We start from the raw sequence: 22,638 nt of genomic DNA, 5'->3' as shown, positions 1-22,638 counted from the left end.
ATCTTGAGAGGTCAAGAAGGCAGACATCATTGTCATTCTTTTGAGGGAAACTGAACCCCCAAATAAAGGACATGACATCCTGCCTCAAAATTCCTAAGTTTCCCTTGTCTGATTTTTTTTTTAATACTCCATGAAGAACAAGAAACACATACTGTGAAACCCAAAATGTCGAGTTCTATGAGATCCCAGCATGGGTACCACCAGCACCAGCACCAGCACCACCATAATGATAGCTAGCATTTATAAAGCACCTATTATGTGCTAGGCACTATGCTAAGCACTTTACAAATATTATATCTCACCCTAGAAATAAATCTATTCAATAAAGATTACTTGGGAAAATTTCCTGGAATCTGTAAAGGTTGCTTGGTCACAGTGATTCTATTTTGGTGACTTTTCTTAGCTGGGTTTTAAACTGTGCCCTCTTAGCATCAAATTAGACGTTTCATAATATTTTGTCCTGTGGATTTGTAAAATGTGGCTATTTTGGGAATATGCCCAGAAACTATTTATTAGCCAGCAGCAGAGGCATTTACTTCAAAAGGGGCATTTGTTGCTTAGATAGGTTCCTAATATAACTTGGAATGAAACTACTATATCTGAGACAGTCACCTTCTGTGCTGCTACTGAAACTTACATTGGACCCATGTAAACCTGAGGTAGTGCATCTTGGATTCTGCCCTCAAATTATGAGAAGTCTTCTTAAAACAGGATTAAAACAACAACAAAAACAACCAAGAGACAAATCCCACTGCATTTAAATTCTGGGGGCAAAATACCAGGTACATAATCACTATTCACTTCCTCTGAACTAAAAATTCTAACCCTCAGCATCTAGGAAGCTAAATGACGTGAAGCTAGAAGATACTACTAAAAAAAAGTGCCTTCCCCAATGTCCTCGGATAGATGTGTTTCTGACCAGTACCTCTAATTTCTCTGTGACAAAATCACATTCTGACATGAGCTGAGGTATGATTTCACCTTGTTTTCGGAGATCTTTCAACTCCTGTTGGAAAGAAATAAATGGAACAGGAAATAAAAAAGAAAGAAATATGAAAACCATAACCCAGAAAAGTTATTTTTGATAATGACCACTTTTCACATTTATTGACAAAATCAGAGTAACTATAAAATGTTAACATAGCAACCGACCATGAAGATAAAGGTAGGGTGAATATTCTTATGTCAGGTATTACTAAATGTAGATCATATATCATCTAAGGGTAGGCTGTATTTTATTACATTGCTTTTATTAGTTTTAAACTTTTTAGAAGCTTCTTAGACAAGGTAAAGGGACTATGAGTGTGAAGCACTCATACCATCTAGGACTTTTTAGATGTGCTGGTTAATTTTGTTGAACTGTCTTATTTTCCTTTTATTCTTTATTACAAGGATGGCTCTGTGAGAAAGGAAGGAGGGAAGAAAGGAAATGGATACATTGGAAAATGTGGGCAAGGTAAAAAAACAACTTAAAGAGTAATTTAACTGTCTATAATATCACAAGTTTGTTAATTAATAAACCAAATAATTGAATATTCTTTAAAATAATAATTTTAAATAAATGTAATTTATTTTTAAAAAGAAATAAATAACCATCATCATGAGCTGAGTTTGGCTGCCAAACTAATGCAATTAGAGTGAAATTGTCTTTTCAATATGAGAAACAATAAAATTTTTTTTTAAAGCAATTGGGGTTAAGTAACTTGCTTAAGGTTACAAGGCTAGTTATTTTGTGTGGGTGTTAAGTATCTGAGGCCGGAACCAATCCTGGGTCTCTCAGCTCTGGGGCCGGTGCACAGGTGCACCGGTGCACCACCTGGCTGCCCCTGGAACAATAAAATTTTAAATTTTCAAAGTCAGAACTATCTTCTAACTTTTTATTCAGTCATTTTCAGTTGCTTAGATAGGTTCCTAATATAACTTGGAATGAAACTACTATATCTGAGACAGTCACCTTCTGTGCTGCTACTGAAACTGGTCATTAAACTCTTCATGACCCATTTGGGGTTTTCTTGGCAAAGACAGTGGTTTGCCATTTCCTTCTCAAGCTCATTTTACAGATGAGGAAATTGAGACAAATAGGATTAAGTGACTTACCCAGGGTCACACAGCTAGTAAGTGTCTGAGACCAGATTTGAATTTAGGAAGATGAGTCCTCCTGACTCCAGGCCTGGTATACTGTCTGCCATGCCACCTAGATGCCCTAATTTCTAACTACCAATCAACATAAAATTAAGCCAATTTTATATTAGTTCTATTTTTAAATGGGCATAACAAGAATCCTGGTATTAATCTCATAAGAAGGGATTTTTCAAAGTTACAACTAGCAACTTTCTACCTGCCACATCTCACACCAGAAATGGGTGCTCATTGTTTGATTTTAAGGAAAGTATTTTCCCAAATAAAACACTACGAACTGTTAAAATAATCTGAAATAAGAAGAAACAGAGGTACAACATTACTGAGCAGTTATTTAATTTTCAAAGCTAGCATTTGGATATATCATTTGACCTCTGATGTCAAAGACAAAGAGTGATTTACAGAGGCTGATTTTTATAATAATTGAAGAAAGGAATAAAAAAATTCCAGAAACCTGTTCTAAGAATAATTCAACTGGACAAGGCAGGTCATCTGGCCAGTTTGCTTCAACCAGGCTTTCTTTGTACTGCTGGCAACATCTAGTTGTCAAAGTGGGATTACCCCAGAAGTCCTTGCCCTACAGGTGATGCCTTTAGCAATCAGAAAGCTCACTATAAAGGGGCACTGGCCAACTGCCAAGATGCTATTACTCAACTTAGACTCTAACTCAAGAAAAAAGGGAACTTATCCACTAACACTGGAAACAAGAACTTAAACTTAAAACTTAAACTTATAATCCTATGATTATTTTATTCCCACAAAGACATATGTCTTACTCTAAATTATCTCCTACTAAATGATAAAGTCTTATTCAATCTATTAATTAAATCAATAGGTAACCTAGATTTAAGAGATTATCTGTGTTAGCCTGATTTAGCTGTTAGGGCTAGCTTTTCCTAAAGAAGGGAGCTTAATCCCATAATCAAACTAAAAATAAAGTAATCAATATTGATTTCCTTTTCAAAACTTCCCATGACTGCTGGAAAAGTTGATACTATGATGTAAGAGTTCTTTCTTCTTCTTTTTTTTTTTAACAGCATATAGGCTTCATTTTATAATTAAAGGTGAGGCTTAAAATGCAAATACTTCTAGAAAGGGAAAATCTAGAGATTTAAATTCAAAGTAAAGGATGATTAATATAAAACACTTTGCAGAGAGCAAATCAAAACAAGCAAAGGGCACTTTTAGTTTATAGGAATCATGCAAGAAAAGTACTGTATAAACTCTATCTATTATTATTTAAAGTGCAGGGGGAATCACGCCCAGCAAATTGACATATACTTAATGCAGGAGGTGCTATGAAAAGACAAGCACACTAATACACTATTGGTGAAGCACTCTATTTGCCCAGCCATTCTGGAAAGCTATTTGGAATTAAAATGTCTATTCTCTTTGACCCACATATCCCATTGTTAGGTACATATCCCTAAGAAGTCAAAGACAGGAAGAAATATTCCACATACACCAAAATATTAATTCATAGCAGTACTTTCTGTGGTAGCAAAGAACCGAAACAAAGTAGATGCCCGTCAACCAGAAAATGACTAAACAAATTATGGTGTATGAATATAATAAGTGTTAATGTGTCATAGGAAATGATGAATATACAGAATTTGGAGAACCATAAGAGGACTTAAATGAACTGATGCAGAAAAAAGAAAACCCATAAAAACAATATACATAATTATAACAATCTAAATGGAAACAATACAAAAAGAGAAATTGAATGGTATATAATTATAACGATCAAATTGGGTCTAAAAAAGATATGAAAAAAATAATCTGCTTCCTTTCTTAGTAGAGGTGGGAGGGACTATCGATATAGAAAATTACATATTTTCTCAGACTCAGGTGATGTCTTGGTTAGTTTTGTTAAACTACTTTCTCCTTCTTTTTGGTTAGTTCATTCATTCATTTACTGCAAGAGATGATTTTTTGGGTAGCAGAAAGGGGAAGGATAATTTTGGAAATGAAGGTGATACAAAAATAAAAGCTATAAATAGAAAATTTTTTGAAATTAAAAAGCAAAGGGAGAAGTCCATGGGGCAAGCCCTAAAGTTATAGAAGAGACTAAAAGGCAAATTCTAAAAACTTCCTTGTTTGAGGTAACGTAATGTTAAAAGAGACAGGATGTAACTAATGTCCAGTAATTCAGTGAATTTGATAATACTAATTTCCTTGTCTCTCTGACCTTGCAAAACACTTGTAGAGAGAAATTCTTTTCTAAAGTTGTTCTGGAGAGCTCTGAAATTTGATCTTCACTAACAAGAATCTGGACTGGATTTTATGCTGTTTTGTTGAGTTAATAAATTGCCATGTTCATATTACTAAGATATTTCTAATTGTCCTAATTGTCCTGTATTTTCTAATTGTCCTTTGGTTTTATTCATCTTCTTGCAACACAGTTTGTTTTACACATTCATTGTCAGAGTACCTTCTCAGGCACACTCACAAATTTCCATGATGTTCAGCCAAAGGACTGTTAATTTAAATTTTCTTCTCTTCTTCCTTTTTCTACCAAATTATAAAAAGTCGATGGGGCACATTCACTAGGATAGCCCAACTCTGAGTTACTCTCACATGACAGTAGAAAAAGGATGTATCCAGATCATTACCCTAATGTGTGGGAGAGCTTTTGAAGACAGTTGTTCCAGAATTTGTTCCAGAATTACTGTTATTACTGAGTCCCAGAGGCCATCATTCACAGTGCCACTGGAATAGGAGGGGCAACACCAAGAAAAATTATAGAAGGCTGTCTTTAGTGCTTACTGCTTTCAGCTTTCTGTGTTCTTTGTCTCCTGAATGGTTCCCTTCTCTATTTTTTCAGACTCAAATGCAATTCCACTCTTTGGGCCATTATAAGAAATCACACTTGATTACTGAGCCTAGACCCTTCCCAGGGGATTTGCATTTTTAACAGGGATTAATTTAAACCAAAGGACTAAAACTCTACTAGTAGAATTTCAGACAGTGGGGAAACAATTTTCTCAAAAAAATGAGATATGCTTGACCTCCACTAAATGACCTAAGCCTCTTCTGTGAAGGCGGTCTTGAGTTCTGGAAGGGCATGCCAATGGAACATGAGGTCATGGAGGTTCCAGTCAGAGCTGGAAAGGCTTAGCATTGGTTTTATGTCCAATGTTTGAGTAAGAACAAACTCAGTTTTTCAGCCAATAGCAACTCTTAGGGTCATAGATATAGAATTGAAAGGGACCTGAGAGGTCATCTAATCCATCTAATTCCTCCATTTTACAGAAGAGGAAATAGAAACCAACAAGGGCCTCAAGATTTGTCCAAAGTCACACAGGTAGAAGCTGGCAGAGTTTGGATTTGAGTCCAGTTCCCATGATTCCAAATTTAGCTTCCTTTCTACTGTATTAACTTATGTTGTTAGAGGTAGTGCTCACACTCACAAAATCATGTATTCTTATAATACTAAAATAAGAGTCACCCTTGAAATTAAACAATGTTATAATTATAAGATGGGTTTTGGATCTAGGAGAAGTAACTGCTTAAAAAAGCCCTGAGGGAAAGTGACCACTGAAGGAAAGATTATCCATACTATATATAAGAAGGGTTACATGGGCAGCTAAGTGGTGCAATGGATAGATCAGGCCTGGAGTCAGAAGACTCATATTCTTGAGTTTAAATTTGGCCTTAGACAAATGCCTTGACCCTGGGTTAGTCACTTAACCCTGTTTGCCTCAGTTTCCTCATCTGTAATGTGAGTTGGAGAAGGAAATGGCAAATCACTCTGGTATCTTTGTCAAGAAAATCCCCAAGTGGGGTCACAAAGAGTCAGACACACCTGAAACGCTTGAACTATAACAATTACTATCAAGTTTCTGGTTTCTTTGGTCCAATGTATACATGTAGTGTTATGGAATAGGGAATAGGAACTGGAATTATGACTTAATTGCTATGGGAAATTCTTGGGTGAATAAACTCTGTCTACTGGTATATGTTGGTACCTGTACCTTCCCTGTAACTTACCCCTAGACATTTACTTAGAGTGCTATGATCATAGGGCCAGCATACTTCAGTGGTGGGGCTTGAATGCAGTCCTTCCAGGCTCTGAAGCTGGCTGTCTATTCACTACATTATACTGCCTCTGAATGTTTACTACACAAGCAATCTTGACAGTGGGTAGCAACAGAAAGCAAGAAAAGTAACATCTATTGCTTCACTATTCAATTAATTTTCCCACTTTTATGACTTTTTTTTAATGTAGACTCCTTTCTATTTAAAAAACCATAAGCATTCTTTATCATGGGCACTCAGGTGTAGTGCTATTTTATGGTAGGCTTTATTAATAAACCCATCTCATTATCTTAGTTTAATTCAATCTTATCAAATAATAAATATTTACTGAACCTCTCCTGTGGGTAACCAATCTCAATATGTTTATGTTTCTTAGTTAAAACAGTGTCTTTATATAGGCTGCACTCTGATGAGCTCAAATTTTCAAAAGGCTTTGTACAAAGGATGGAGAGGAGGGTCATGTAACAGAGGATGGCATGAATCTGTAAAAATAATGTTAAATGGGATAATGCCCACAAGGAGCTTTGAAAAATTTCTCAGAACAATAAAAAGGGTTTTTTTTTTTAAGTTATGATGAGGAAAAGAACAAGGAAGGGATAGACCTACTAGTAAGGATTGATGATACAATCTGGTCAAATCTCTTGGCTCTAATGACAAGTTCTACTTTAAGATGCTAAGAGGTAAAAATAGAGGAAGTGTTCCAGACATTAAAATTTTTTTTAAATGCTAGATTTCCCCAAAGGCCAACCTATAAGCCTTTAGAAAAAAGAAAATTACCTCATACAAATTATTTGGTGAAATTATGGTTTTGAGTTGACATTTTTAACTTAATAAAGCATTTTTATTTAATATTTTATTTTTCCCCAGTTACATGTAAAAAACAATTTTTAACATTTGTTTTTAAAACTTTGAGTTCTAAATTCTCTCCCCTTCTCCCTTCCCACCCTGCTCTCTCCCCCCACGATTTAGAAGGCAAGCAATTCTATATAGGTTATACGTGTGTAGTCATGCAAAACATTTCCATGGTCTAAAAGAAAACAGACGAAAAAAACCCCTCAAGAAAAAGAAAAAGTAAAAAAAAAAACTATGCTTCAACCTGTATTCGGATACCACCAGTTCTTTCTCTGGGGATAGATAGCATTTTTCATCCTAAGTCCTTCAGAGTTGTCTTGGATAGTTGTATTGCTGAGAATAGCTAAATTATTCACAGTTGATCATCTTATAAGATTGCTCTTACTTTGTACACAGTACATTTCATTTTACATCAGCCCATGCAAGTCTTTCCAAGTTTTTCTGAGAGGATGTTGCTCATCATTTCTTTTTTTTTTTTTAAAGCAATTGGGGTTAAGTAACTTGCCCAAGGTTACATGGCCAGTTTGTGTGTGTGTGTGGGTGGGGGGCGGGGGTGTTAAGTATCTGAGGCCGGAACCAATCCTGGGTCCTCCTGACTCCGGGGCCAGCGCTCTTACTCACTGTGCCACCTAGCCGCCCCCTCATCATTTCTTATAGTACAATAGTATACCATGATAATCACATACTACAAGTTGTTCTGCCATTCCTTAATTCATGGGCATCCCCTCAGTTTCTAATTCTTTACTCCCAGGAAAGAGCGGCTATAAATATTTTTGTATATATAGGGCCTTTTCCTTTTTGGCTTTTTAAAAATCTCTTTTTGGATACAGACCTAACAGTGGTATTGCTAAGTCAAACGGTATGCTCGGTTTTATAGCCCTTTGGGCATAGTTCCAAATTTCTCTACAGAATAGCTGAATCAGTTCACAACACCAACAATGCATTAATCAATGCCTCATTTTCCCCACATCTCCTCCAACATTTGTCATTTACCTTTTCTGTCCTATTAGCTAATCTAATAGGTATGAGGTAGTACCTCAGAACTATTTTAATTTTCACTTGTCCAATCAGTAGTGAGTTAGAATATTTTTTCATATGACTATAAATAGCTTTGATTACTTCATCTGAAAACTGATTATATCTTTTGATAATTTATCAATAGGGGAATGGGTCTTATTTTTATAAATTTGACGCATATGTGTGAGAAATGAAACCTTTATCTGAGAAACTTACTTCAAAATTTTTTCACAACTACTACTGCTAACTCTATTTCCCTCCATTCTATTTCCCCCACCTCCATTCATTTTATTCTCTCTCTCATTTCACCTTGTCCCTCCTCAAGTGTTTTGCTTCTGACTGCTCCTCCCTCAATCTGCCCTCCCTTCTATCACTCCCCTTCTTCTCTTATCCCCTTCTCCTCCTACTTTTCTGTAGGATAAGATATATTTCAATACCCAATTGAGTGTGTATGTCATTCCCTCTTTGAGCCAATTCTGATGAGAGTAAGGTTCGCTCACTCCCCCTCACCTTCTTCCTCTTCCCCTCCATTATAAAAACTTCTTCTTACCTCTTTTATGTGAGATAATTTATCCCGTTCTACGTCTCCCTTTGTCTTTCTCCCAGTACATTCCTCTCACCACTTAATTTTAATTTTTAGATATCATCCCTTCATGTTCCACTCACACCTGTGCCCTCTGTCTAGTCTATATATACTCCTTCTAACTACCCTAATAATGAGAGAGGTCTCATGAGTTACAAATATCATCTTCCCATGTAGGAATGTAAACAGTTTAACCTTATTAAGTCCCTTATGATTTCTCTTCTGTTTACAGTAACACATTTAAAAATTTTTAGTAGTAGCGCCTCTAATGCAGCACCTTATCATTAGGTAAAAACCGTTACAATAAGAAAGTCAGGGCAGCTACCCGAGAGGGTGTCTCCTCTTTTTAAGTCTACCTGAAGCACCTTCATAGAGGAAAACAGAAGGCTGATACTGACTGACCAAGGCAGATACCGAGCTGGTCACAGATAACATTCTGCTGCCCTGCAGATTCTTCCTTACCCTCTCCTTTTCTTGAATTTCAGACTCCAGGGCTTCCAGTCTTCTGCTCAGCTGTGCATTCCTCTCTTTCTCCTTATTTATCTCATTACATTGTTCTTCCAGTTCTTCAATCTTCAATGAATATCACATATGAAAGCAGAAATGCCCATTAATTTTTGATGCAACACAAAAGGTATCGGGCTGTGTTGCCCTCTCTTCCCCCACTTAAAAAAATTAACTGACCATTTGCAACAATCCCCTGTAACTGAGTAGCCTGTACCTGAAACCCCCTATGGACTCTATCTGCTTCTCTTTGACCTGAGGCCTTAGGTAATTATGGCTCAGCAGCAGTATAATTAGTAACAAGTCTTAGTTTCAGGATAATTTGTATTTCTATTTTCATGCTCCTGTTGCAAGCTAGTAAATGGTGATTTTCTTCAAGGATTCAGGCAGAGGTAAGGGTCAGCAGCCCACTGGTGAATCTATTTTCTTTTTGAATCTATTTGCTTTTATGCCAAAAAGATTTTTATAGTTATTGTTCATTATTTTATAGTTATTTATTCATGCACTGAAAGTTTTTTTGTTTCTTCCCAAGCCTCTAATGGTACCATGCAACTGAGTACACCTCAAGCAAATCATCTCAGTGATTTCCAAATAGGCAATAATGGTATCAAACTTCTGAGCACAACAAAGACATTGCCCTCCTGAATAGGGGACCTACTCTTTGGATTCTTCCCTGGAGAGAGTAGAATCAGTTTTAAGTGGTAAATTACAAGAAGCTTTCTCCTTTCTAAAAGCAGTTAACATGTAGCCTAGCACTTTCTCCCCAGAACTACCCAAAAAAGGAGATACTGAAATAAGAGTGAATAAATATGACTTCATTTCCATCCAGCCAGGTAGCTGAGTGTCTAGGACATTGGACTGGGGGGTGGGAACAACTGAGTTTGAATCCTGCTTCAGACACTTTTTAGGTGTGTGACCCTAGGCAAGGCACTTAATTTCTCTCAGGAATCATGTCTTCAACTGTAAAATAAGGGTAATAACATCTACTTCACAGGGTTGTTGTAAGCACCAAATGAAATAAATGTGTAAAGCCCTTTGTAGACTTTAACGTACTATACAAATGTTAGCTGTATATCATATCACATCACATTATACAACATGATGTCTTGTTATATAACATCATGTTACATTGTATTATATTAAGCCCTAAGGCTATGCCAGTAGAACACAAGCACCAATTGGTCCTACCAAGTTCTGAGGACCAGCCTAGCTAAGTGAGAAGAATCTCTTCACTAGGAGACTTGCTGACAAGTTTTCCCCACAGCATCTCATAAAAACAGATGTTATGGGAACTGCCATTTCTGTTGGAGAGAGGACTCATGTAAACGAAACTATAAATCTTTTAAATGTTATAGTACTAAAGGTGTGCCCTATTACTAGTACTGTAGAAATGGCAAGAATGAAAACCTCTGACTAACATGCCACACAGAAACAAATTAATGACCATGTACCCACTTGCTTTTGACAGTATGAAGTTAAATTAAATCTTGAGTACCATATATTGAATGAAAGCCTTCATAAAACAATCTCAGGTTAGTTTGTCCTAAGTAGTCAATGCCTAAATCCTAAGAGACAAATTAAAATTCACATACCAAATAGGCACACTAATAGTGCATTGTCGGTAGAATTGTAAATCAGTTCTACCTTTCTGTGGAATTAGATAAGAAAAATCACTAAATGGTTTATACCCTATTATTCAGCAATGCCACTAAAAGAGGCACTCTAAGAGAGGTAAAGACAAAAAGAAAGGTCCATACATACCAAAATATTCATAGGAACTTTTTCGTAGTAGCAAAAAACTGAAAGCAAAGTAGACACCTCATCAAGTGAGGAATGGCTGAACAAATGTGTTATATAAATGTAACAGAATATAATTACACTGTGAGAATAAGTATGAAGAATTCAGAGAAATATGGGAAGAGTCATATGAACTAATGCCAGACAAAGAAAGCTGACACTGAAGAACAAGAAATACAATCACTGAAATAATGTCAACAGAATCAACACTAAAAGAGAGTTGAATTCAGATTAAAGGCAATGATTAATATTGTTTAAGAAGACTGACAATTAAACACACCTCTCTTCTAATTAGAGAGAGAGGTGGGAGGACTGAATATTTTATAAGCTACCAGACACAGTCACCATGTCTGTCAATTTTACTTAACCATTTCTCTTCTGACAAGGGAGGACTTTCTTGGGGTAGGAAGAATATAAAAAAAATCTATGTAGTGAAAAACATAAGGTACCAATTCAACTTTTTTTTTTAAGACTTCAATTTCAGGGCTATGTAGAAGTCAATTATCAAACTTTTGGGCACCTAATACTTGGAGATTTGGGGAATCAAGGAAATCATTTTTCTAAGTTACTAAAATATATATATATATATATATTTTTTAAAGTAATGATAATGATGGGCAGGTAAGTGGTATAGTAGAGTGCTAGGCCTGGCGTCAGGAAGACTCATTTTTCTAAGTTCAACTCTGGCCTCAGACTCTTATTAGTTATGTGACTCTAAGTAAGTTACTTAACTTTGTTTACCTCAGTTTCCTCACCTGTAAAATGAAGGAAATAGCAAACCACACCAATATCTTTGCCAAGAAAACCCCAAATGGGGTTATGAAGAGTCAGACGTAACTGAAACGTCTGAACAACAAAATGATAACAAAAGCTGGCATTTATGTGGTATCTGAAAATTTGTAAAATAAGCATAATTTGAGTCACACAACAATCCAGTGAGAGAAGAGCTACAGGGATTATTAGCCCTATTTTGCAGAAGAGAAAACTGAAGCCCAGAGAAATTAGATAACTTGACTATGGTCACATAACGTGTGTCAAAGGTAGGATTCGAATCTAGGTCTTTCTGTCTCTAAGTCCATTACTCTATCAATTTATGACACATTGGAGTAGTCCTATTTTGAACATTTACATTCTTCTTGATACTATTCTTTCTCTAGTTGCCATTTGGTTATTGTATTAACTTAAAAGCTTTGCTGGTAGTTAAGATGGTAAATGCAAAGTTTTGCTGACAATAACAATAGCTAATGTTTATACTGTGTTTTGAGGTTTGCAAAACATTAATTTATCTTATCTGATCCTCTCAACTAATGAGATAGGTGGTTTGTTGGTTTTTTTTTTTGCTTTTTGGAGGGCAATTTGGGGTTAAGTGACTTGCCCAAGGTCACGTGGCTAGTTTTTGTGTTCCGTGTCTGAGGCTGGATTTGAACTCAGGTCCTCCTGACTCCGGGGCCAGTGCTCTATTCACTACACCACCTAGCTGCTCAATAAGTGCTTTTTAAGAAAAACATCTCACAGATGAGAAAATGGAGGCTCAGAGTTTAAGTGACATTTCTATGAGCTAATAAGTGTCAGGGGCAGGAGTAAAACCCAGATCCCTCTCGACTCCAAGTCCAGAAATCTTATACAATGCTGCAAATAACCAATACCTTTAGGATCTAATCTTTTACAGGTCTCCTTGGAAGTGAAATATTAAAAAATGATGACAGACAAGATGTTTAAAATCTTAAGTTTTCAAACTAAGCTCGTAAGAAAGCATTTCTTCGTTGTTTTTCTTTTCTTTTTCCAAAGGGATCACTTGTGCTTCTTTCCGCCAGATATTTGCTTAAAATTCTAAGAGGTTTCTCTAGGAACCAAGTTAGGCAGAGGATGACATAGATGGCTTTTAGGTATACAACAATGCTAATGTGAAAAGCTGTTTTCTATAAAGGATCACAGGGATCATGGGCTCAAAGCTTTCAAGCTGGAAGAGATCATAGATCTCATTTCATCCAAAGCATTTTACAGAAGAGGAAACTGACATCCAGATAAACAAAGTAAGTTTTTTTAGGGGCCCATAACAATTCCAGAGAAAACCACATTAAATACAAAATGGAAACTAATTCAAGAGATGTACAAAATGGTTTCATCCATTAACATAACAACTAAGAGGACTAAGTAGTAGAACAGAATGTTACAATATAATAGTCTACTGATGCTTCAAAAATGTCAAGGCAAGGCAGGATAAAAATTTTTTTTAAAGTTAGTACAGGAGCGGCTAGGTGGCACAGTAAATAGAGCACCGGCCCTGGAATTCAGGAGGACCTGAGTTCAAATATGGCCTCAGACACTTAACACAAAAGACTAGCCATGTGACCTCGGGCAAGTCACTTAGCCCCAATTGCTCTCTAAAAAGCAAAAAATAAAAAGATAAAGTTAGTACAGAACTTTCAGGATGGGAGAGGTCTTCTTGGTGACAGTCTCCAATTTTATTTCAATCATAAAATGAAAGTACTAGGATTAGAAATTTTAGAGCTAGAAAGGACCTAGAAAGGACCAGAAAGAAGTCATGTAGGCCAACCTCCTCACTTTACAGATGAAGCATCAAAAGGTCAAAATGGCTAAGGGAATTGCCCAAAATCACAGAGATAGAAGTGGCAGAGTCAGGACTTGAACCCAGGTCCTCTGAATCCAAAGCCTACATTCTTTCCACTTTATAACCCCACTTCACAGTTTGGGCCTCTTATGAAATGTCTTTATATGCAATAAAAAAAAAATGCTTGTTAAGTGTGAGTCACTGTGCTTAGCATTCTGGGAGCACAAGTAAAGGCAAAAGATAGTCCCTGCCTTGAAGAAGCTCACAATCTAATAAGAGAAAAAATATATAAACAACTATGTGCATACAAGAGGTATAAAAGGAAAATGGAAGATATTCTCAGAGAGAAGGCACTGGGTAAAGGGAGACAAAGGGATTGAAAAAGGTCTCTTGCAAAAGGTAGGAGTCGAACTAAGTCTTGAAGGAACCCTGGGAAGTCAAGAGGCAGAAATGAGGAGGGAGAGCATTCCAGGTATGGGAACAGGCCACGAAAAGGCACTGAGTCAGAAGATGGAGTGTACTGTATAGCCAGGGTGGCTGAATCATTGAGTAAGTGAGAAAGGGGAGGATCAAAGTATAAGAAGACTGGAAAAGTAGGAAGGGGAGGGCTTTAAAAGTCAAACAGGATTTGTCATTTGATTCTGGAGGTGACAGAATGAAAGCAGAAACAATTAAACCCACACTTCAATACCTTTTTTTAAAAAGGCATCATTTATCAAGAATCTATTGTGTATGAGGCAATAGTAGAAATTCAAAATATAGATATGATCAATTATAATTTTAGTGGGTGATGTCATCAAATTTAATTTTATGGACTTGTTTTTTTTTCAAAGGTTGAAACACACACACACACACACACACACACACACACACATACACACGCACACCCCAAGATCCTCAACATAATACAAACCTTATTCCTTTTTTCTCTTTCTAATTTAAGAATAACGTTATATGCTTCTATGCTACTTCATTTCTAGAGATCATGGGTTTTCTGTCAAACTGCAATCTTACCTTTTCCCACCTTTATCTGAATTTACTCTTTTACTGATCCTCCATTAATGAAGAAACTAACTTCTCTTCCCCTGTATTCTATTTAATCACAGAAAAATTGTGGGGAAAAAAATGTCCAGAAAGATCCTTGGAAAGGGGACACTGGGAAATTAGTTACTTAGCATTTTATTTCTGGCTAAGATTTTATAAAGAAACTAAAGACCACTGTAGAAAAGATGGCTCATAGAACATGTGAAGGAACTATTAGAGAACAGACATCTCCTTGGGGACAGGGGGTATGTTGGCAACACAAGCTCAGACTATGGGTCATGGATCATTCAAATAGAACAATTTGGAAAGAAAGAAGTATTATGGACATTTAACATTGTATGTTATATATAATTATTATACATGATAATAATTATATATTTATATAACATAATAATAATGATAAGACAAGTAATATGGACATATTTTCAGGGTGATGTGACTAATTACCTCAAGATGAAAATTTTACTCTAACTAGAACATGCCACAGACATGACACAAAAGTGATAGAGGATTGAGAAAAATAAGCAGCTAAGTGGCACAGTGGACAGAATGTCAAGCCTGGAATCAGGAAGACTCAGAGTTAAAATCTGGTCTCAGATTTTTACTAGCTGAATGACCCTGGGCAGGTCACTTAATCCCATTTGCCTCAGTTTCCTCATCTGTAAAATGAGCTGGAGAAGGAAATGGCAAACCACCCCAAATGGGGTTACAAAGACACAACTAAAAACAACCAAAAAACAAAACACCTACAGAGCCTGAAGGAACCTTCTCTTGATATATCACATGTAAGCTAAATATGTAAGAATACTCCAAGGTCACAATACTCAAATGTTTATGGATTTTGGAGAGTCAATTTGGTGGCCTTGAGCCTAAGATTTGAGTAGCTCCAGATGTCTGTCATTGGGAGCATGGGAGCTGTGGTCATGACATGGATCCTATTAGACTGACTCAAGTGATAAGAGGGACTGTATAGGATGACATGGTATTAGTGCACCTGTGGTCACTGTGAGTAGTAGGAATACCCTCCCTTAGCTACTGAGAATGAATCCTTTGGGAGATCTGGGAGGTAAAGGGAAAACTTATGGAAGCTGAAAATATGTACAGAAATCCTCCTAACACAGTCAGAGTTCCTCAGGAGTGGGTCACTAAACCGAAGCTTAAACCAGACCTGCTGGCTCCCAGTAACTTCTCCCAAAGGGAAAAGCAGATTTAGGTTTAAAGGTTATGGTCATTCTTTTCAAGAACTGCCCCTTCTCCCAAAAGCAAGGACAAAGAGGCTGAGCAATGTTTTGCTTTAACTGTGGACAAGATCAGCATGTACATGCTGGATATCCCTGAAAGAAGAATCCAAAATCCCAAGTCTATTGAAATGACACCAAGACACAGGGTTGAGATCAAGGACAAGGTCAGCTTAGACCCAAAGAATTGAACTACTGTTTGCCCATCAACCTTTCTGGGTCTTTTCCACTTGGACTCATGGGACACAGAGCATCTGTGAGTGAAGGTTAAAGATACACAATGTAGTGGATCCCAAGTAGATCCCAAGTGACAATTATCTTCTAGTTCATTTCATGAGGTATACTTGCAACATGTGCACCCTATAACCAATGCGGGAATTTGGCCTCCATGGACTGAGTTAAATATCTACTTAGGGGTTATGTTGCAGAGATTTTGGAGTTTCTTAGGGAAGATGCAGGTGCCAGTGAAAAGATGGACACTGTAGCCCTGGTATGTCTAAACACAGAAAACCTCTAACCTTTTATCACTGACTGAGACCAAAACTAATCTATTCAAAGAATTGGCTGTGTACTACAGGCAGTGACCTGGAGCTTATTACCTAAGGATGCTGACAATCCACGACTCCTACACAGAAATTTATAGGAAGGAAGAGGGCAGTGTGAGCAGAGGGGAGCATGGAAGCACAAAAGCCTTCAGCCCGGAGATGACTGTAGCAAAGCTCATCTCTGAACATGTTCCAATGCCCAATGAAGAGAAGGATTACTAAAACAAAAACTCCACATTGAGAGCCAGTGTGTTCTCCATGCAGGAGTGGGATATGAAATATGCCCCAGAACCAGTGCAGGTAAGGGCTCTGAATCACTATCACAAAGCCCCAAAGCCCATATGTCTTACTCACAATGCCAGTATGGAAGAATGAGAGGAAGATTAAGGTCTATACTTGACCCTCAAACTTGAAATAAAAGAACTAAAGTAGATCAGTTGAACATGCAATGAACCCAAGCCTCCTTGACCGTCTCCTAGTCAGCCAATGGTTCACAGTGTTATTGTCAGATACCCATGGTAGAGGAATATAAGGAAAATATAATATAAAAAAATAAAAATATTTTAGGGCAGATAGGTGGTACAGTAAATAAAGTGGTGGACCTAGAGTCAACAGGACCGGAATTCAAATCTAGCCTCAGATACATTCTATCTATATGACTCTAGGTATTCTGCCTCAGTTTCCTTATCTATAAAATGGGAATAATAACTGCCTGACAGGGTCATTGAGGAAAAAAAGGAAACAATATTTGTAAAATGCTTTGTAAACTTTAAAGCGACAAATTATGCTGGACATTAGTACTATTACATAGTTTTTATAGATTTCGTAGGATCATGACCATTTAAGTGCAGGTCTCAAGGTTTCTAAGGCTATCACCACTTTTCAGAGATTCAAAGAAAAAGTAATGGTGACATAAACTGCCTGGAGGTGGTGATTTATCAGGACACTCGTTAAATCTAGAAAAAATACTAGAAGAGCATGATGAAAACTACAAGAAAGAAACCCTAGGGAGGCCCATGAGAGGGCAAGGGGTAGGAAAGTGGATGAAAGGGATCTGAGACACGCAAGAAAAGGGCTATTAACACCAAATCACCACTAGATTGGATAGAAGTTGCTTGTCTAAAGTGGTCAAATGACAAGCGTCCTCCCTGCAGCAGATTCTTTATCAAGGATGCGAGTCACTATCTCAGCAAGGAGGCAGTGCTTGTCTCAAGAAGATGGAATCATTGGTAATCCAGAGGACTCTCAGATACTCAGAGAGGCCCAGGATCTCATCAATTTGGGCATTCCTTCCAGCGACAGATCACAACTAAACCATTTCTGCCCAGGGCACACTCAATGTGTTGAAAAATCAACCTCAACTTCTCCTAACTTCCCAAAGATACCAATGGAGCCTTCGGGATTTCCAGTCATCCCTGACCACATGACCAGTCCATCTTTTCTTCCTATTATCCTTTTCCCTGATGACATCTTTTATTCCTGTTCTTCTTCTAAGTTTGTTATTGATATGTTGTCTACTCACATCAAACATGCATCTCTCCATTGCCTTTTGTGTGATACTCATTTTCAATTTGTCAGAGACTGTTGTGTTCCATGTCTTGTTGCCATATGGGAACATTAATAACGTACTGGTATTAAAAAGATAGGCCTTTACGTCCAGGAGAAGCTAGGAGTAATAGGTGCTTAATAAATGTACAATTGATTGATATTGGGGGAAGAAAGGTATATTTGGCATTGCTGTGGTGGAAACAGGAAAGGCCAATTAATGGATGACTGCCCAAAATAGGAAATGTTCAATGGAAGAATAAGAACCCCATTTTCCAAGAGGTCCTATTTCCTTGAAAGGAAAGATTAAAGGGTCCTGTTAGGTTCATGATCATATAGGGAAATAGTGAGATGTGGGATCCTGATAGTCCTGGAGTATCTGAATTCCCATGGCACATCCAGGCTGTACAACAGCTGATATACTTCAGATATGACTAGAGTTTGTGTGGCGTGTTTGAGGAAAAGCAAACCTAGACACATTCAGACACACAGGCTGTTGAGGCTTGCCTATGTATTTCCTATGAGAGTCCTGAGTTTGGATCAGAACTTGAAGTCCAAACTTCTTTTGGAGGAAAGGATGTGGAAGCAAAGGAGAGAAATGGTCCAGTGGCTGCTAGTGCTTTTCTCTTCCTTTACTATTCATTTTAGTCCTGATTAATGCTTTACTATTTCAGAGCTATTCACACCTTGGGTTTGTTAGCATTATGATAATGTTTAGACCTGATATAATTTCTAAAATTCTTACTTTTCCAAATGAATGGAGGACAAAGTAAGCAGATACTGTTTATCAATAAAAATCCCTAGAATTCAAACCTCGCTATGAGGGTTTAGATCATAGATTACACATTCAACTAATTTTCTTTCTAAACTGAGAATATTAAGTAATTTAATATATGCAGTTTAAAAAAAACACCCTTCAATTCCATATTAAGGCTTATAAGGTAAAGAAAAAGAAGGAAGGAGAAATAGCCCAGGAGAAGGAGGTGGGCAAAGGGGACAAAAACACCTTCCCTCTATCCAGAGTGAAGGGGGGAAAAAGGCCCCCTCGGTCTATAGCCTTTTAATTCTTTCATTGGCTGCTATCTTTCATCTAGATAGCCTGCACCCAGCATATAGCAAGCCAAGCATCCTATTCAACTATATAAATTCCCACCCAATTCTAAGCAGCCTAGGCAGCTTGACTTACCTTATTCCTGAGTCGATCATTCTCATCTCTGCAAATAGAAAATTGCTTTTTCCACTGATCCACGCTGGCAGCAGATTCTTGAAGTGCTGCTGTCAATCTTGCATTGCTTTCTCTCAGAGTTTGCAGTTCGATCTCCCATTTCTTCACATTGGAGGCACTGTTGCAAAGATAGGAATGAAGGTTAGATTCAATACCATAGAGCTCAGCCTTCCATGAGAAGTTCTGGCCCTATAATATCCATACAATCAACATCTCTGTATTTTAGAACCCATATTCTCTCCTCCCTACTTAATATAAAGGCTATTTTTCTATGGAGACAATCATATTATCTCCAATATATCTACAATAGTACAAGTTCTGTTAAAGATTCATTATGCACTGGTTTATATCAAATACCAATCTAACAATTCCCGTAGCAAAAATAAGTAATGAAAGTCCAAAGTCTTGTCATAGAGATGAAAATATATTTACTACATCAATGTGTTCACTAGGGTTAAAAGAAAGTGAGTTTCATACTAGTAGTCATCACTCCTTTACAACCCTCAGGCTATTTTCTTTATTTTAAACCTTTAAGTCCTTGACACTTCAGGTAATCTCCAATCATGGCTGGGAGGAGTTTCACAGTAAAACTTAACTGTAAGATTTCTAGAAAGTTAGTTCACCAACCTGACAGTTACTCACTGGTAGCACTAGCTACTGACCTCAATTTGTCTTCTATGTGTTAATATCAATTTACTCAAACTTATTCACATAATTTTGTAGCCTTTCTTTCAAATTTACCTCAAGGCTCGATGAACTTGGCATAAAGCCATGCACTTTAAACTTCAAAGACCACACATTAAGAATGATCAAAACTCTGGGGGTGGCTAGGTGGTGCAGTGAGTAAAGCGCTGGCCCCAGAGTCAGGAGGATCTGAGTTCGGTTCCAGCCTCAGACACTTAACACCCACACAAAAAAACTAGCTGTGTAACCTTGGGCAAGTTACTTAAGCCCAATTGCCCTCCAAAAGGCAAAAATAAATAAATGATAAAAAAAAGAATGATCAAAACTCATTTAAGTTGGAAATTTTAAGACTGATATCAAAGAAGTCAAGCTGTTTTGAAGAAATGTCTTAAAGTTCATTTTTATCATTCATTCACTTGCTCATTAATCTATAGTGCTGGAACAAGATTAATTTCAGGTATGGAATCTTTTTATTTCAGTAGTACAAAATGACAAGAAAAAAATCCTGAGAATTTCTTTATGCCTAATAAGGACTGCTGTACAATGCAAATCAAGTCAGTCCAGAATCCAAAATAAGATAGGCCTGTCTGAAAAATTAGAAAATTACAAGACATTCCATATTGGGTCAGACTCCTGGAGTTGAGTTAGCTTAATCTAGTTAAGTTATAGGGACAAGATAGAAACATTTCTTCATTGCCTCCTTCAGAGGAAGAGTGCTTATATTTAACTTCTTTCCCTAAAAAGAGAATGCAGAGTCCTTAGCTTCCTCCTCTCAAAGTAAATGTGTTAGCTTCAGTTAGAATTCCTGACTGTGTGTGGGCAGAGAGCCAGTGTGGGAGCAAGAAAAATGCCATGGTTTTCTATGTAGCATCCTCCTCCAGTTCACATAAAAGCTACCTCTAGGTGTCGTATTCAGGGGTCTTTCTTTAATGGTCAACTCACTGAAACATCCTCATACCCAGTGAAGACAATGGAAATGCCACCAACGAGAAATTAAACAGCTGGGAGAAATTATTGAGATGTGAAATCCTCATTACCTCTGTGTAAGGGCCAGCTTCAGCTTCTCATTCTCCGATTTCAGATGTGCTTCAGCAGGGCCATGAGATGCCTTTTCATCATCTGTTCCATTCACACTTGATGCCTGAGTAGAAGATGAGGTTTCACATCCTGATTCCTATAACAGGGGTCATAGAAGTAGCCTAAACTAAACTAATTCACTCTTCTTCCCACATGTGCAAATGAGAAATATGGAAAACATATGGAAAACGTGTACACAGGTGCACATGTATATAGATAAAGAAAGAGTGGAACATTTTGCTTCTTGCGAACACGGGTGACAACCACCCTTTCAAGAGTCATAAGAGATTTCAACGTTTATGCACTAAAGCACAGATTGTTAACTCATAGGAGGATCCCTCAGTCCTTTACTAACTACTATTTCCTAACACTTTATACACCATTCTAACAAACTTACTCTAATTTCCAAACTCCCCCACCCCCTGAGAAGCAACAAATTCGAAGCACTGTTATTATAAATGACATGATATAAATTATATAATTCGATTAATAATTGTTACTAATAAAAAAGTACATACCGTGTTTCCCCGATAATAAGACCTATCCCGAAAATAAGCCCTTCCCCTTACTGTGTAAGATTCCTCTAAAATAAGCCCTCCCCCGAAAATAAGCCCTATTGAGATTGCTACTGTAGTGAAGGTGATCCCCTGCACTACACACTATATTACGGTACCCGCTGTATGCACCGTCACCCCCCCCCACCCCGGGTGAAATGCATGCCACGCTCCGAGCTGTATCCAATCAGAGCTGCAGCAGTGAGCGCGTCATCCTGTTCTTCCCCAGTGATTTGCTTATTGAATAAAGGTACATTTTTTTGTTCACATTTACCTGTTTATTAAAATTGCTGTCAATGTTCATTAAAATAAGCCCTCCCCTGAAAATAAGCCCTCTGGTGTTTTTTCTGTCCAAAAAAATTAATAAGACAGTGTCTTATTATCGGGGAAACACGGTAGAAGAAATATAAAGAATAACCCCAGAGACAACAAAAAAATTAAATAAATAAAAGATGGGTCAGCAACATAACAAGAGCCAGGGATAACTGACATACAGTTTGTGCCTTCCACTTATATCCATGCAATATCAACAGAAAGAGAAGAAAACAGATTAAGTTTTGGTGCATAGATGTCAATCCTCAACTGTGACTATTTCTCTAGGAATTATAAGAACTCAAATATTACTACATATTTGAACTCTAACCAACAGAAGAGAAAAAGAAGACCTTCTGTATGTTGTCTGTGACATCGCCAGTCAAGGTGGAGAAAAAATGAAAATGTTTCAATAATATTCGTATTTTTAGATTTGCAAGTGACAATTGAATTTTAACACTTAAAATTTAGAAAACATAAAAGTCAAAGATGTTATCATGGAATGGAGACTATAATGTTCAATTATTAGCAATGATCTCTTTAAGCAATATTGGGAAACATTTGTATACAGCAGGGGCCCAGTTTCATAGGTTTGGAAAGCTTAAAGAAAGCTACCTAAATGGAGTGTGCCACTCCACCAAATTCACCCTCTGGATAAATGTCATTAATAACCTCTTTCCTTTTTTCTTTTTAAATAAATTTTTTGGTGCTTTTTTTGGATGGGGGAAGGTAGGGCAATTGGAGTTAAGTGACTTGCCCAAGGTCACATGGCTAGTTTTTGTGTTAAGTGTCTGTGGCCGGATTTGAACTCAGGTCCTGCTGACTCCAGGGCCGGTGCTCTATTCTCTGTACCACCTAGTCGCCCCAACCTCTTTCTTTTAAAATATAATGGTCTCAGGGCAGCTAGGT

The 22,638-nt window shown here is 37.3% G+C and overlaps 1 protein-coding gene across 3 annotated transcripts in view; it reads right to left on the bottom strand.

Moving 5' to 3' along the window:
• The window catches only part of HOMER2 (homer scaffold protein 2), a 162,923-nt gene that overhangs the window by 6,791 nt on the left and 133,494 nt on the right, over positions 1-22,638 (bottom strand). Inside the window, exons 5-8 of one of the 3 annotated variants that reach the window (XM_069098717.1) lie at positions 20,824-20,960; positions 19,064-19,220; positions 9,095-9,205; positions 926-1,006 (exon numbers count right to left, since the gene is read on the bottom strand). In XM_069098717.1, the coding sequence (XP_068954818.1) occupies positions 926-1,006; positions 9,095-9,205; positions 19,064-19,220; positions 20,824-20,960 (486 nt within the window). The remainder of the gene's footprint in view (positions 1-925; positions 1,007-9,094; positions 9,206-19,063; positions 19,221-20,823; positions 20,961-22,638) is intronic. The other 2 variants (XM_069098718.1, XM_069098719.1) reach the window with 2 other exon arrangements.

The sequence above is a fragment of the Petaurus breviceps genome, unplaced genomic scaffold (genome assembly GCF_028583685.1).
Source record: "Petaurus breviceps papuanus isolate PSGF00001 unplaced genomic scaffold, PetGlider_PUasm1.0 37, whole genome shotgun sequence".
NCBI lineage: Eukaryota > Metazoa > Chordata > Mammalia > Diprotodontia > Petauridae > Petaurus > Petaurus breviceps.
Note: the sequence above shows the minus strand (reverse complement) of the source record. Positions and strands in the feature narration are given on the sequence as shown.